Here is a 17,920-nt window from a genome sequence, read left to right as displayed (position 1 = left end):
AGGAGTATTTTTTTGTGGAGGAAAACTCATTCTGATTGGCTGGGCCTGGCTCCACAGTGGGTTGGCCTGGCTCCCAAGTGGGTGGACCTACCCATGGCTGCGCCCTTGCACAGTCATGTGCAATCCATAGATTAGGGCCTAATTAATTTATTAAATTTACTTCCTGATATGAACTGTAACTCAGTAAAATCTTTGAAATTGTTGCATGTTGGGTTGATATTTTGGTTCAGTATAATATCCTATATTCCTTCTGATGCACGGTGAGGTAAGTAGGTCAAAGTTAAATCCCACATCAAATCCTTCACTTCAAACATAATAGCTGTCTAATCCTTCCCAAAAAACATCAGTTCTACTTCAAGAAATAGACCATGGCATCATGTTCCTTGCATCGGGTCTTCATAGATAAAGCCTATAATGTTTTCTACATCCCTAAATGTTCGAGGTTATTGACCGCTATCACATCTAGTTCTACGAGGTATTTGTTAAGTGATAGCGGACCCACTATTCTCAAGCTTTTCGCTGCACCCGCAATAACAGCTGCTAAACACTTGTGACAAATAACATTTGATTTTGATTTACAATTGTTCGAGGATGGATGAGGACTGAGTTCGTCATTGATCGGGTGTTAGTTTAGGCTATGTATTGTCTGATTGAATGTAGACAGATCTTTAGGCCAAATATTTTCCCCCAAATAAGCTTTTTATAGATGTCAATTTGGAAAAATATCCAAAACGTCATTATTTTTGCCCCAAATCTGTATCTAAAATAATTATTAAAAGATCCAAAACAAAATGTTATTTTGGAGTTAATTTAAATATGCGCTAATGATGGCATTAATCTTACCTTCTAGGTTTAGTGCCATCGATCCCTCGGGGAAAATTCCTTCCTTCATATACACCAATAGCTCTTCCCCCACTTCAATATCCCTAATAGCTTTATAATCAATCTGTAAAATAGAAAAGAGAGGTAGAGAAAGCGGTTAGGGACAGTGTAGTCAACAAAAAGCTATAGTCTGCTTGTCATGAATGAATACATTAACCTTTATGGGCGTCGATTTATTAGGCTTAGCCTATTATCTATATTCATCTGTCAATATCGATGTTGTTATTATTGTTATCATTGGCAAAATACCAACAATAAGAAGAACAATTTATAGGCCTATTATAAAAGTAGAAAAATGTCTACATTGACAATAATCCCTAATTAGGGCCTAATTAGTTTTCATATTTAGCTTGCTTGACGTACAAATTAATTTAAGTACGATTTAGGTTTCTAGTCTACTTTACATCCATTGTTCATCATATAAACACTTGATAGTCAATGCATAATATTTATTATTGTTTCTAAAAATCGAAATATTTATGTATAGGACTATACATTTTTTTTTTAATTCTAGGAGGCAATAAACATTTTTGATAAGTAACAATAATTAGGCTATCTGATGACGCTTTAATTTTTGGTTTGAAACCTCCACACACAAACCCATTGTTATTAGAATGCATGCAGACTCCAAGCGCCAACACATTTGACAATGTTGAATTCAATGAGCCAGTTACAAGCATACTTTGGGGTAAAAACGAAATTATAGTTCAAATACAAGTCCTGACGATTGAAATAAAAGGCAAATTCAATTAAATGTCACATACCTGGAGTGCATTGTTTTACAGTAGTTCATATCCGTGCGCATTTGTAATTAAACATTTCTAAAACATGTCGGCCCCACACTGGGTATAAACTGAGCGACTGAAACATGTTAGAGGTGGCAATACATCTATTTATTAGCTTACAGTGAAAGAGCAACACCAGAAAATGCTAAATATGCCCGAATAAAATGCACCAATTTTTAGCACAACATGTTGTCATTTAACTGATTTCAACTGAAAATATAATGTTGAATTAAATAGCAAATGTCGCTGAATTATGAGCAAAACATGTAAACTACAGTTTTATACAAACACCAAGCAATGAACAATATACAAATAGGCTACACATTTGAAATTAACCAGCCTTAATGCGTCCTGTGCGGACGCATGGGGGCGCTCAGCACCAACTTATTCATCAACCACATATATATATATATATATATATATATATATATATATATATATATATATATATATATATATATATATATATATACATATATATATATATACACACACATATATATATATATATATATATATATATATATATATATATATATATATACACACACACACACACACACACACACACACACACACACACACACACACAGAGAGAGAGAGACAGACACAGCAGAAGAGTTGGCTATGAGAGGTAAAACACACACATTCACACAAGATAGTAAAATTGTAGTAACTTCATCCAATACTTTTATCAGTCCACTGCTATGTTGAGGGGTGGCTTAGAAGCTAGGCCAAATATTCAAAATCACCTAGAAGAGGAGCCATATTTTTCAAACAAAATACACTTATTATATTTATAATTATCAGTTGTAGTATCTGTTTACGCATAGGCTTTTACGTGACAGACATCTTTATCTCTGACCTTGCTGTTCTCCATGTGGTGGTAGAGTTTGGAAAGGAGAGTTGTGGTTGTTAGAGCTTCCCTTTGTAACAGTAGTATTGTCTGGATGGAGTTGGCAACACAACCCATAGTATCATTACAGGAGAGAGGCCGGGGCTGGGGAGCCAGCCAGGGCCGGGGAGTGAGAGGAGACAGGTGGCCAGGCAGGCAAGCAGGCTGCGGTGTGTCCTCCCTGGTTGGAGCTGAAGCAGGCACTCTATAGTCTGTGTGAGCGTGTCTTTGATGATGAGGTCACTCCTCCTCCCCTTCTTATCTCAAATCAAAGGATTGGTTCATCTGCCAAAGAGACCCCTCCCCACAGTCCCATCTCTGCTCTCTATGATGATGTAAATAATGTATCTAAGTCAACTGGTTTTAAACACACACACACATGGAGCGATAAAAATCCAGTCTAGGTGCGTGAGGCTTGACGTAGTCATAGGTCTAAAGGCTTTCCAAACTACGCAGAGCAAACAATGGGTTTTAGTTCAGCCTTTATACAAGTCGCTGCTACGCCTGTTTTTACTTGTTATCTTTCACCACATGCGTTTAACAGTTTGTGCCAAAGACTTAAACAAGGGCATGAAACATTTGGATATGTTCAGAATAATTGGCATCAACCGACTGTGGCGCTACAAAGTATTAACTTAAGGGGGCTGAATAATTTTGCACGCCCAATTTTTCAGTTTTTGATTTGTTAAAAAAGTTTGAAATATCCAATAAATGTCGTTCCACTTCATGATTGTGTCCCACTTGTTGTTGATTCTTCACAAAAAAATACAGTTTTATATCTTTATGTTTGAAGCCTGAAATGTGGCAAAAGGTCGCAAAGTTCAAAGGGGCCGTATACTTTCGCAAGGCACTGTATGTCTTATCCCTCTGCCAATGTATTCTGTTTTTCTTACATTGTTGACAAAAGAGACTTAGGATATATCTCTGCTTTTTACTATCCACAATGTGAGTGAAATAAACACGTTGAAGAATAGGGATCTATCTATTCATTCAAAATAAGATCGTAGTTAATAATGCTTGTAAATACAAATTGTAGGTCTATTTGTTTCTTTTTAACTCAAACATGTATAATTTTTTTTAAACTCATCTTCAGTAATGTTATGTAGGAGAACATAAAGCTCAATTTCTTAGATTCAAACACTGAATGGTAGCTGTTTCTGGTTAACAATTAGGTGAGCAAGTTTTTATGGTAACTTACTTGCAGCCAGTTACCTGTAAGTTACTGTAAAAAAAAGGTGCAATATGTTACTGTAAATTACAAATAAACTTTGGTTTAACAGTACACGTGTGTGCACGTGTGTGTGTGCGTGTGTATCGTCCCTTAGTGAGAATGAGACTGCACAGACAGGGAGGGGGAAGTACATGGCTCCCGAGTGGCGCAGTCGTCTGAGACACTGCATCTCAGTGCAAGATGCGTCACTGCAGTACCTGATTCAAATCCAGGCTGCATCACATCTGTCCGTAATTGGGAGTCACACAGAGGGTTGGCCCTGTGTCTTCCAGGTAGGCCATCATTGTTTTTAACTGACTTGCCTGGTTAAATAAATACATTACTTTACACACACATCCTATTTATCAACAGAGAGTGTGTGTTTAAACCAAGGTGAAAGGGGAGATCAAACAACGATGGGGTGTAGAGGACCGCAAAAGAAGAGGACCGCGTGACAAGATGGTGAACGTGCTTGACGACCTCCAAACGTCGTCTCAGTGACACTGTGAGCAGTGTAGTCTACGTTTACTATACGAGACAGAACACCGCTCTGTGTCCGAGGACAGTGTAGTCTACGTATACTATCCGAGACAGAACACCGCTCTGTGTTTGAGGACAGTGTAGTCTACGTTTACTACCCGAGACAGAACATCGCTCTGTGTCCGAGGACAGTGTAGTCTACGTTTACTACCCGAGACAGAACACCTCTCTGTGTCCTAGGACAGTGTAGTCTACGTTTACTATCCGAGACAGAACACCGCTCTGTGTCCGAGGACAGTGTAGTCTACGTTTACTATCCGAGACAGAACATCGCTCTGTGTCCGAGGACAGTGTAGTCTACGTTTATTATCCGAGACAGAACACCGCTCTGTGTCCGAGCACAGTGTAGTCTACGTTTACTATCCGAGACAGAACACCGCTCTGTGTCCGAGGACAGTGTAGTCCACGTTTACTATCCGAGACAGAACACCGCTCTGTGTCCGAGGACAGGCTTTTGGCTATAGGGAAACGGGCCTCCCGTAATTCTATGTGACCTTGGATTTCGTAGGTGGAAATGTATTAGGACTGGGATGCTCCCAAACAAGCTGAGGCTCTGTCCCTCTCTCCAACAAACACACACGACGGCTTACTGCCTATCCGGCTTCCTTCATTTGCTTAACCTTCAGGTGAGGAACCTGCATCCTGATTTAGAATGATTTGAGAGAGAGAGAGAGTATATGTGAGCTCTCCGTGGCGTGCAGTCCTACCAGCTACTTCTGCTCTACACGCCACGAAGAGCTCACACATACTCTACGTACTTGATGCTGTTTTGACAAACGGCTTAAGAGCATCTTGAGAAATGAGGGCTGTGAGGTTCAGAGGTCAATCAATGGGCTCTCTGAATGGCTGAGGTCTAAAGAGGAAGGAAGCCCCCTCCCTATCCTCACTAAAGGACGACACACACACACACACACACTCACGGACACATGCTTGCACGTACATACTCTCACACACTCAAACACAACTGTTATTTCACAATAAATATATTTAACAAAATCACTTTCATTCATTCAAACTTTGGTCAATATTGACGATCATAAAAATATTTTTTCTTGTTCAATGAAAGAATGTTAATTATTTATACATTTAAATGTATGAAGTATATTCAAAATGCATGTCACGTTCTGACCTTAGTTCCTTTATTATGTCTTTGTGTTAGTTTGGTCAGGGTGTGAGATGGGTTGGGTAGTCTATGTTCTTTTTTCTATATAGTATTTATGTTTGGCCTGGTATGGTTCTCGAATCAGAGGCAGGTGTCGTTCGTTGTCTCTGATTGAGAATCATACTTAGGTAGCCTGTTTTCCCCATTTTAGTTGTGGGTGATTGTTTTCTGTCTCTGTGTCTTCACCGGACAGAACTGTTTCGTTTTCGTTCGTTCTCCTTGTTATTTTGTTTTTGGTGTTCAGAGTTAATAAATTATCAACATGGACACGTACCACGCAGCATATTGGTCCGATCCTTCATACTCCTCCTCAGAGGAAGACGACGAACGTTCCAACGCAGTACTGCCTTAATTGTTTAAATTTGCATGATTATCTTCTGATACACTACAACATTATTAACAAACAAGTAAATGTGTAAATAAATGATCTACTGGGGTTTTAAAAGGTTGCTGCCATATTCGAATTTGCCTGTCGTGCACAAATGTCCATAAACTCATGCATTGTGCATGCTGACCAAAAAAGTGGAGATGTACTAAGTTAGATAAATTATACATTTTTGGCATTGTGAGTGTGTGTGGTGTTAGTAAATGAATAAAAAGCCACCAGACAAAACAAGCTTCACAAACAATAGCAAAGCAGCACATTAAATTCAAACAACAAAACAACCCATTACATGTGGGGCAGGCCACACCCCCACAATATAGATATTTGATTTGGTCGGTGTCAAAAAGGCACCCTATTCACTACATAGTGCACTAACTTTCACCAGAGCGCTGTGCACGTAATAGGGAATAGGGTTTTCAGACTGTAGCAGAGGACATTACTGTGAAAGGATTAGGGCTAACCCAGGTCCACTCTGGTCTAGGCTGTTATGTCCCGACCCGTTGCTGTGGCTGTTTGGCAACACCTTTCCCACAAGGTACATCTAGAATTGGTAGACGGTTCTGATTGAAGAGTCGTGGTTTGCATTGTCGAGTGGTGCCCAGGAAAGAATAACATCAAATTGTTAGATGCTACCACCCCTCTCCAAATCAAAACCAAACATGGATTCCATGTTGTGTCTCGCTTAGCGTGCTTCAGACCTGTTTGTCAGCCTCACAATTGGGCAACATGCTGCTGCAGATGGGAAATAGAATAGAGCTTGTGGGTGCAAACATTGATATCCATGTTAGGTTTTGATTTGGAGGGATGGTGGTAGCTTCAAACAATTAGATTGAATACTTTCTTGGGCACTGCTCAGTGATGCAAATGATGAGTTTTCCATCAGAAGCGTGTACTTTATTACTAAATTAGCTAGTTTTTCCCCTTCCCTACTACTACAGATATACAGTGTCATTGACGTAAGGTTACTCATTGACTAGAGCACCTTTGAAGAGAGAGCATATGACTGGTGAGAGATGTAAGAGGCACACAGGCATTGGGGTTAGGCTCAGCTGGGTTTTCTGGCCAAGTGACTGGTCGAGTGTGGGCATTCCTTCAGGAGTGTTCCATTTCCAGGTTTCCTTTTTGGAAGGGCTTGTGGCTGGCTCCCAGAGAAGGACCCGGAGTGGTTAGGAGACGTGGGCGTGTCAGCGTATTATTATTCTACCTCACGAGTGACTTCCTCAGCAAGGCACTGACAGCCTTGGACCCACAACAGAGCCATTACTTTACTCATCATGCACACACACACACACACACACACACACACACACACACACACACACACACACACACACACACACACACACACACACACACACACACACACACACACACACACACACACACACACACACATATTCAATCTCTCCCTCGCCCAGTCTGCTGTCCCCACATGCTTCAAGATGTCCACCATTGTTCCTGTTCCCAAGAAAGCTAAGGTAACTGAACTAAATGACTATCGCCCCGTAGCAACATCATGAAGTGCTTTGAGAGACTAGTTAAGGATCTAGTTAAGGATCATATAACGTCCACCTTCCCCGACATCCTTGACCCACTGCCCCAATAGATCAAAGGATGACGCAATTGCCATTGCACTGCACACTTCCCTATCCCATCTGGACAAGAGGAATACCTATGTAAGAATGTTGTTCATTGAATATTGCTCAGCCTTCAACACCATAGTATCCTCCAAGCTCATCATTAAACTCGGGACCCTGGGTCTGTATCCCGCCCTATGCAACTGGGTCCTAGACTTTCTGACCAGCCGCGCCCAGGTGGTGTAGGTAGGAAACAACATCTCCACTTCGCTGATCCTCAACACAGGGGCCACACAAGGGTGCAGGCCTCTTCTGTAATCCCTGTTTACCCATGAAGGCCAAGCACACCACAAATTCAACAATCAAGTTTGAAGATGAAGCAACAGTGGTATGCCTGATTACAAACAACAACGAGATAGCCTACAGGGAAGCGGTGAGAGCCCTGGCGGAGTGGTGCCAGGAAAATAACCCCTCCCTCAACGTCAACAAACAGCAGAGGGAGCACGACCCCATTCACCCGGTCTCACAGGAAGAAGATAATCAAGGACCTGAGCCACCTGAGCCACAGCCTGTTCACCCCGCTCATCCAGAAGGCGAGGTCAGTACAGGTGCATCAAAGCTGGGAGACTGAAAAACAGCTTCTATCTCAAGTCCATCAGACTGTTAAATAGCCATCACTAGCCGGCCTCCACCCAGTAGCCTGCCCTGAACTTAGTCACTCTCCTATCAGGTTACTCAACCCTGCACCTTAGAGGCTGCTGCCATTTGTACATAGACATGGAACTCTGGTCACTTTAATAATGTTTACATGCTGTTTTACCAATTTAATATGTGCATACTGTATTCTAGTCAAATCCATCCTGTCCAACTGTTAACGTACATATACTATTCTATCCACGTATTCTTCAGATATACTATATATTATATCCAATTACTGTCTATAATATCTATACATCCCATCACATACAATACCAGTCAAAAGTTTAGACACACCTACTCATTCCAGGGTTTGTCTTTATTTTTAGAATAATAGTGAAGACATCAAAACCATAAAATAACAAATATGGAACCATGTAGTAACCAAAGAAATATCTAAATATATTTTATATTTGAGATTCTTCAACGTAGCCACCCTTTGCCTTGATAACAGCTTTGCAGACTTTTGGATTTCTCTCCACAAGCTTCATGAAGTAGTCACCTGGAATACATTTCAGTTAACAGCTGTGCCTTGTTAAAAGTTCATTTGTGGAATTTCTTTCATTCTTAATGTGTTTGAGTCAATCAGTTGTGTTGTGACAAGGTAGGGTTGGTATACAGAAGATAGCCCTATTTGGTAAAAGACCAAGTCCATATTATGGCAAGAACAGCTCAAATAAGCAAAGGGAAATGACAGTTCATCATTACTTTAAGACATGAAGGTCAGTCAATCCGGAAAATGTCAAGAACTTTGGAAGTTTCTTTATGTGCTGTCGCAAAAAGCATCAAGCATTACGATGAAACTGGCTCTCATGAGGACTGCCACAGGAAAGGAAGACCCAGAGTTATCTCTGCTGCAGAGGATAAGTTCATTAGAGTTACCAGAGAAATTGCAGCCCAAATAAATGCTTCATAGAGTTCAAGTAACAGACACAACATCAACTGCCTAGTTAAATAAAGGTTAAATTAAATAAAAAAGGAGACTGCGTGAATCAGGCCTTCATGGTTGAATTGCTGCAAAGAAACCACTACTAAATGACACCAATAAGAAGAAGAGACTTGCTTGTGCCAAGAAACACAAACAATGGACATTAGACTGGTGGAAATCTTTCCTTTGGTCTGATGAGTCCAAATCTAAGATGTTTGGTTCCAACCGCTGGTCTTTGTGAGATGCAGAGTAGGTGAACAGATGATCTCTGCATTTGTGGTTCCCACCATGAAGCATGGAGGAGGAGGTGTGATGGTGTGGGGATGCTTTGCTGGTGACACTATCTGTGATTTATTTAGAATTCACTTAAGCAGCATGGCTATTACAGCATTCTGCAGCAATACGCCATCCCATCTGGTTTGAGCTTAATGGCACTATCATTTGTTTTTCAATAGGACAATGACCCAACACACCTCCAGCCTGTGGAAGGGCTATTTTACCAAGAAGGAGAGTGGCGGAGTGCTGCATCAGATGACCTGGCCTCCACGATCCCCCGACCTCAACCCAATTGAGATGGTTTGTGATGAGTTGAACTGAAGAGTGAAGGAAAAGCAGCCAACAAGTGCTCAGCATATGTGGGAACTCCTTCAAGACTGTTGGAAAAGCATCCCGCATGAAGCTGGTTGAGAGATAGCCAAGAGTGTGCAAATCTGTCATCAAGGCAAAGGGTGGCTACTTTGAAGAATCTAAAATCTAAAATATATTTTGATTTGTTCAACACTTTTTTGGTTACTACTTGATTCCATGTGTTATTTCATAGTTTTGATGTCTTCACTATTATTATACAATATAGACAATAGTAAAAAATATAGAAAACCCTTGAATGAGTAAATGTTTACAAACGTTTAACTGGTACTATATACCATATAGTACCCGTATATATTTCTATATTTCTTAATTTCATTATTTTACTTTTAGATGTGTGTATTGTGTATCGTTAGATATTACTGTACTTTTGAAGCTAGGAACACAATAATATCTCTACACCCACAAAACATCTGCTAAACATGTATGTGATCAAATTTGATTTGAAACAATGACGCACATACACGCGCACACACATACACAGACACACACACTGGCGCAAAGTCCACTGTTCTTCCCAATGGGTAGGTAGGAAGAAGTACAATAGTCATTCCACCGAGTCTCTGACATTGCCATGTGCAGCTGATTGGAGGAGTGGGGTATCACTCACTAAACGCTGGCAGCCCATAGGAGGAGGGAGGCGCCACTCACCTGGTCTCCGCTGAGGTGACACGCCGCCATGTTCTGCTCCTCAAAAGAGATGGCAGTGCGTACATACTTGAGCCAGCTCCCACCGGGCTCTGAGCCTTCGTCCAGACAGAACTTGACGTTGCCCATCTCATCCACCACCTGTTGGGACAGAGCAGATGATAACACACATACGTCAGAGGTGCACCTTTCATGCAAAGACACTGAACTGAGCCTCTATCTTCTCTAGTATGGGAGCATGTGTGAATACCTGCTTAAGAGAGCAATAGCATTGTGGAATTGCTATTATTAGGGTTTCATTTCTTAGTCACCATCATACAGTATAAACATTTTCAGATAGAACCAGATAGTTTCACGTCACGTGACTGTTGGATACAAAGACTTTCTCAACATTGTTTGTGTGTGTCCATATCTGTTAGTAGACAGAACACTATCTGCCAAGGGCCCCTAACATTGTTTCTCCTACGAGCAGCGAGAGGAAAGAGGGGAATGTTGAAAACTGTTGCTCTTTCACTTTTCTAAAGACTTCCTTTGGCACATATTGATCACCCTTTGTAATCCCCTGGGCCATCCCGAGAACGAGGGAGCGGGTTTCAGGTTACCACTTGAGAGGAGAGGAGATGGAGGAGAGGAGGAGAGGAACTCATTGTGAGGCGGAAAATAAGGGAAGTAAACAGAAGAGTCGATCGCGAGCTGCTGTGTGGTGTTCTCTAGACGAAGATTACACCACACATACAGTACTTCAAAGCTGCTGTGACATGATTGCTGCTAAGAACACAGGACTGAGAAATTCTCCCACTAAAGAAAACGCTAAAGGTTTCTGCGGGGCCTCAACAGAGCATATGTGATACACGTCCAATATCAATTTTCTCACAAAAATGTGAACATACCGGGCATGACTGAGCTTAAACTATTACAAAACAACATCAACCAAATGCCACTGACTGAATGACGAAGGCCTGGTGGCACTAGACAAGAACTTAAATGAGAACAAGACAATGACTCTCGCTGGTGGCAAATAAGACTGTGACAGTTTATAGAGAGTGAGAGTGTCTGAATGCTCCAACGTAATCTTTACTAGTCCCAAAAATAAAAAAATCTACTTGAAACAGGGTCTATCCAAAATGAAACGCTCATTTTAGCTTCCAGTTGCAAAACGCTTTAAAACAAACACTTTCGCCGCTTTCGTCGCATGCCCTAATAACCACGACCCAGGTGTCTGTCCGCTACTCTATACCTTGAGAAGAACCTGGAACGAGGAGGAAGAAACCCCCAAATGAGATGTGAACATCTCACAGCTCTGTTCCTCTATAGAAGATCTAATTTCTCCTGGTGGAACTGATACTGTGTCGGTCGCTGGGCAGATCCTCTGGGGACCGAGACGAGACAGGGCTGGCTAGGGCTTCTCATTAGTAGGTCATAATCAGCCTCCACTCGGCTCAACTTCTACCATTCAAGTTCTCATCTGTTGCAACCCAGTCTCATGTTTTGACATCTTAGTCATTTCAGTTAGTTGTAGGATCTACAAATGTACATTCTGGCCTAACGTTCCCAGTTCAATTCTAGAGTTACGGTTTTAAAGCTTATGCTTTGGGTTAAGGCTGCTCTACTTTTCTGCCTCAGTCAAATGTCTGTGGAAGAATCTAAAGTTTGTCGGAGGCACACCCCAATTTTCTTTGACTTTTGCGAAAGGTCAAAACGGTCCCGCTTTTCCAAGAGAGCATTTACAGAGGCTCGTTCAATTCTGTAGCTCATAAATTCTGAATGGCCTTCCTGGTCGGAGACTGAGCGCATGCGGAAGGTCAGCTGTCGGTGATGGTGATGGCTGTGTTTTGTGAGTAAATACGGAAATAGCAGTTTTGGTCCAAGGTGAGTAGGGCAGTTCATGTAAACACACGGTTCTGATGAGTGCGGTATGCTAACTAATCGTAAGCGTGCCCCAAAGTTGCAGCTGTGCCTCATACTATAGCGCTGTGTTTAGCCTGTGGGAAGTGAGAGTGTTAGGTTAGACAACTGCTAACTGGCCTGCTTGGAAATAACACAGCCTGTTAGCACCTACGCTCATGTAGCATGGAACAAGTCAGGTCTTTAACATGAAGAATAACCTGTGGCTGCCTCGCATGCAAATCATCTGGCCTGATGGTGATAGTGAGCTAAGATACTGATTGTGTGAGATCTTTCCTTCCTTTCCGAACAACGTTGTTCTTTAGTGCTTTACTGGAAACCAGACATGCTGATGTCATCTCAATGTCATCTTGAAGCCATGTTCCTTTGATACACTCTGTCTTCTACACTAAGCTCACAGAGAATGCCTCAGTCTTCTCTTCACTTTCCCCTCTGGGGTGGACAACGTAGTTCAACAGTCACTCGAACAAGAGCTACTGCCACCGCCGCCATGTATGCATTAAGCAGTCTGAAATAATAGGCCCTTTATTTTCTGTGTGAAAACAGTCACTGAAAAACTAACCAGGCATAGAGGTGGAATTAACTCCCCAAAAAAGCCTTGCACAGGTTCAAGTCAGAGTGCACTTGTCCCAGCGCATGTTGGAAGCTCAAGCTCAGGTATTGTACATATTTTATGAACAGATGGGGAACAGCTTTGACCGAGGTGAGGGGTGTAGGTGGGTGTGGGTGGGGGAGGGGGTCGCAGAGGGATTCCTAACCAGACTTTGCACACTACACACAAACGCACCCCCCCCCCCACACACACACACAGACCACCCCCTCACCCCCTTCCATACACACTCCCCACACACACACCTATCCTGATTCGTAAGGCCTCAAATGAGGTGCAACAAGGAGAGAAAACTCCGGATTGTTTATTTATTTACCCTCTTTTCTCCTCCTCTTGACATCAGAGAGAGGGACACCTCTCTGGAAAAGTGGCTACGCACACGTGTCGTAAAACACCAACCTGAACAGAGGCCCACCCTACCACCTCTAGGCTAGGGTACAGCCCACGCACGGACGAGAGCGCACGCACTTTCCATACCATGGGACTTCTCCAAAGTCTACTTAGCGGGGTTAAGAAGTGCCCTTTATTGGAAGGGGCCAATTAAAGGGAGTGTGGTTGTGTGTGTGTATGTTTGTGTGTGTGTGAGACGGTGGTGTCGCTGGGGACTGAGAGTGATCCCTCACTAATCAAGGCCAGCCAGGAGAAAGAAGAAAAGGGAAACTGAGATCAGGACTTTCCCTCAGGGCAGGGCCTTTCACACACAGTCTGCCATGTGTGTGTGTGTGAGTCTGTGTGTGTGTGTGTGTGTGTGTGTGTGTGTGTGTGTGTGTGTGTGTGTGTGTGTGTGTGTGTGTCTGTTTGTGTCTGTGTACATGCATGCGTGCATACGTGTGTATGCATGTGCATCTGTGTGCGATACATGTGTGTGTGTGTGTGTGTCCACACAAGGCCGGACATAGTCTTATCTAGGTAATGAAAATAGGGAGACTGAAAATGTTACTTGAAAGAAGAGTAGATCCGCACAAGTACAGATCAATGAAACATGAGGGATATCCTGAAAGACAGAACATTTCTCATAAATTTGGGTGCTATTTAGGACTTGTGATCTTAGTGCTTTGCCTCAAAGGGTGAGAACGCGTGCGTGCGTGTGTGCGTGTGTGTGTGCGTGCGTGTGTAAGGGGAGGCCTGCGGTGGTCTCCAAACCGAAACCACATTTAGGAGAGATTGGTTCAGATTTGACGGGGGAGGTTACAAGGAGGTGGGGGTCAAGAGGCACAATGACACCACCATGTCTGTGACACCTTGAAAACTGAGACCTTGTCTGTGTGTATGAGAGAGAGAGAGTGTTTGTGTTCCACTAGGCATGCCTTTCTGATTTCAGGAGTACGTATTTTCAAGACAGATACTGAACAGAAAGAAGCCAATAAACCTTTTGCTAACCTTTCCTCACCCACTGCCAAGCTCATTTTCAGGATGCACATCGTCCTCACACTTTTTGAACTTCATCCTCCCGTCCGTTGAAAGATCTCTTTGTAAAGAGTGTTCACGGCTTGGGAAAACAGGAAAGCTTTTACTAACATGTCTAGGGGAGAGCGGTGCAGAGCGTTGCAGGCAGCACAATGGTGTTGTGGCAGCTAATGTTGCTCTGGCTCTATCTGGCTTATGTATTCATATCCTGGGGAAGTCAACCAACATCAGAGGGTCCTCAGCAGAACCTAGAGAATGCTGCGATTGTTGTTGTTCTGCTGTTGGAGACAGCACAATAAACACACAGATTTGGCGAGTCTCTCCTATGTCAGGGAATGGCGAATGATGTGTGTGTGTCTAACAATACGTGTGCTTATAATACAGTTTACATATGTGTATCACCATGGGACTGCATCTGTACACTTTAGGTCTGCCTTCTGTCTATCCCCGTTACTTATGATAGAGAGAGAGAGAGGAGTGGGGTCAAACACAGAGAGAGAGAGAGAGAAAGAGAGAGAGAGAGAGTACGGGTGAGAGAGCGAGAGTGCGAGTGAGAGTGCGAGTGAGAGAGAGAGTGAGAGAGAGAGCGAGAGAGGAGGGGGCATGGGAGGAGGTCAGAGAGAGGAGTGTGTTCCCCCATGACAGTTAGGGGGCAGCCTGTTATGAAAGCTGTCCGCTGTCCAGATTGAGGAAGAGAGAAAAGTTAAGCCCTACTTTACACAAGAGTAGAGTTGTTTTATATATTTTTTTGCAATTGAAATAACTCAACTTCTTCTAAAAGTCACAACACTATTTCGATGATGGAGCCTAGTTTTAATGTAGGCCAATGAGGCAGTGTTGGCCGACTGGTAAAATATTATGATGTCTAGTTTTAATGTAGGCCAATGAGGCAGTGTTGGCCGACTGGTAAAATATTATGATGTCTAGTTTTAATGTAGGCCAATGAGGCAGTGTTAAAATATTATGAGGTCTAGTTTTAATGCAGGCCAATGAGGCAGTGTTGGCCGACTGGTAAAATATTATGATGTCTAGTTTTAATGTAGGCCAATGAGGCAGTGTTAAAATATTATGAGGTCTCGTTTTAATGCAGGCCAATGAGGCAGTGTTGGCCGACTGATAAAATATTAGGATGTCTAGTTTTAATGCAGGCCAATGAGGCAGTGTTGGCCGACTGGTAAAATAATACAATAAACAAGTCAATGACACAGAAGAAAAAAGAAAGTCTATATACATTGTGTGCAAAAGGCATGAGGAGGTAGGCAATAAATAGGCCATAGGAGCGAATAATTACAATTTAGCAGAATAACACTGGAGTGAGACATGAGCAGATGATGATGTGCAAGTAGAGATACTGGGGTGCAAAAGAGCAGAACAGTAAATTAAATAAAAACAGTATGGAGATGAGGTAGGTAGATTGTTTGGGCTATTTACAGATGGACTATGTAAAGCTGCAGCGATCGGTTAGCTGCTCAGATAGTTGATGTTTAAAGTTGGTGAGGGAAATAAAAGTCTCCAACTTCAGCGATTTTTGCAATTCGTTCCAATCACTGGCAGCAGAGAACTGGAAGGAAAGGCGGCCAAATGATGTGTTGGCTTTGGGGATGAAAGTATCTATATCTGCAGTAAAATGAGTCCTATATCGACATAACCTGAATGGCCTCTCAGCAAGGAAGAGGCCTCTGCTCCAAACCTGCCATAAAAAAGCCAGACTATGGTTTGCAACTGCACACGGGGACAAAGATAGTACTTTTTGGAGAAATGTCCTCTGGTCTGATGAAACAAAAATAGAATTCTTTGGCCAAAAAGACCATTGTTATGTTTGGAGGAATAATGGGGAGTCTTGCAAGCCAAAGAACACCATCCCAACTGTGAAGCACAGGGGTGGCAGAATCATGTTGTGGGGGTGCTTTGCTGCAGGAGGGACTGGTACACTTCACAAAATAGATGGCATCATGAGGTAGGAAAATTATGTGGATATATTGAAGCAACATCTCAAGACATCAGTCAGGAAGTTAAAGCATGGTCGCAAATGGGTCTTCCAAATGGACAATGACCCAAGCATACTTCCAAAGTTGTGGCAAAATGGCTTAAGGACAACAAAGTCAAGGTATTTGAGTGGCCATCACAAAGCCCTTACCTCAATCCCATAAAACATTTGTGGGAAGAACTGAAAAAGCGTGTGCGGGCAAGGAGGCCTACAAACCTGACTCAGGTACACCAGCTCTGTCAGGAGGAATGGGCCAACATTCACTCAACTTATTGTGGGAAGCTTGTGGAAGGCTACCCGAAACATTTGACCGAAGTTAAACAATTTAAAGGCATTACTACCAAATACTAAAGGCATTACTACCAAATACTAATTGAGTGTATGTAAACTTCTGACCCACTGGGAATGTGATGAAAGCAATAAAAGCTGAAAGAAATAGTTCTCTCTACTATTGTTCTGACATTTCACATTCTTAAAATAAAGTGGTGATCCTAACTGACCTAAGACAGGGATTTTTTTAAATGTCAGGAATTGTGAAAAACTGAGTTTAAATGTATTTGGCTAAGGTGTATGTAAACTTCTGACTTCAACTGTACATCAAATAACCTGACATTGATCCACATCATATGGGTAGACATATAATGCAAGTGTGTTATGCAGCAAAACAAAACTATCCTTTTTTTCGGTTGCAACCCGGTAATATGAATCATTGTTGAGCCATCCTGTTCTGATCTAATGAGATGGATGTAGGATTTCTACGGCCTAGAATCAAGGCCTTTCCCAGTCATGAAGGACGAAGTTAGGCCCCTGTTGGTTCTCATTGGTGAAGACTGAACTCAAGTTAGGGGTTGTATGTGTGCTTTACCACTTTGCCCAATATGTGATGTCCCAGCGGTTGTAAATAAACCCCTTTTAAGGTGATATAACTGTGTCATTATTATATGGCTGTGAAACCCATAGCCGAATGGCTTCAGACGGAACATTTCTCACTGGAAATTGCTGCAGACATTGAACACAGCTTAGGGTGAGGGTATTTCATTCATTTCACACTCTCCCACTATTCCTAACATCTTATAGGTTGTAAATAAAGTATTTTACGGTGATATAACGTCTATCAACTGGCTTCAGACTGAGCATTTCTCAACATTTATTTACGGAGAGCAATTTTCATTTCACAACAGGTAGTGTTCATTTATTTACATTGTTGTATTGCTTGATTATTGCTTTCTTCTGTGGAAATACAGAATATGTTTAAAATGTCAACTATACCAAAAGCTAAATCAAGGAGAGATTTACAACTATTTAACCATGTTAATCATCACGGAAACATGCAAACTACAAACATTTATCCAGTTAAAGATAAAGAATACATGACAACTAGATACAAAATAGTTTATACAAAACTCAAGACTTGACTATAACAGGAGTAAAAACAAAGTGAGTGTGTGTATATGTGGGTAAGTGTTAGTGTGCGTATATTATGGTGTGTATTATCATTTCACATCATAAAAATGTATCTCCTTTCCCCAATCAAATACTTTCAACAATACCACAGCCCCCCCTGTCTTTTTTCTCCAATCTGGCAGCCCTCATTAAATTCAGTATAGCCTTGTATAAAATGCATTATGAAGAAAATCGTGTACCATTTCTTACATGAA

The 17,920-nt window shown here is 42.0% G+C and overlaps 1 protein-coding gene across 1 annotated transcript in view; it reads right to left on the bottom strand.

The window, feature by feature from the left end:
- LOC139367576 (histone-lysine N-methyltransferase PRDM16-like) overlaps positions 1–10,488 on the bottom strand; it is a 103,265-nt gene extending 92,777 nt beyond the window's left edge. Inside the window, exons 1-2 of the mRNA XM_071105830.1 lie at positions 10,357–10,488; positions 844–946 (exon numbers count right to left, since the gene is read on the bottom strand). Coding sequence (XP_070961931.1) covers positions 844–946; positions 10,357–10,482 — 229 coding nt within the window. The 5' untranslated portion in view covers positions 10,483–10,488. The remainder of the gene's footprint in view (positions 1–843; positions 947–10,356) is intronic.
- Between the last annotated feature and the right edge of the window lie 7,432 nt (positions 10,489–17,920).

This window comes from Oncorhynchus clarkii, chromosome 16 (assembly GCF_045791955.1).
Source record: "Oncorhynchus clarkii lewisi isolate Uvic-CL-2024 chromosome 16, UVic_Ocla_1.0, whole genome shotgun sequence".
Classification (NCBI taxonomy): domain Eukaryota; kingdom Metazoa; phylum Chordata; class Actinopteri; order Salmoniformes; family Salmonidae; genus Oncorhynchus; species Oncorhynchus clarkii.
Note: the sequence above shows the minus strand (reverse complement) of the source record. Positions and strands in the feature narration are given on the sequence as shown.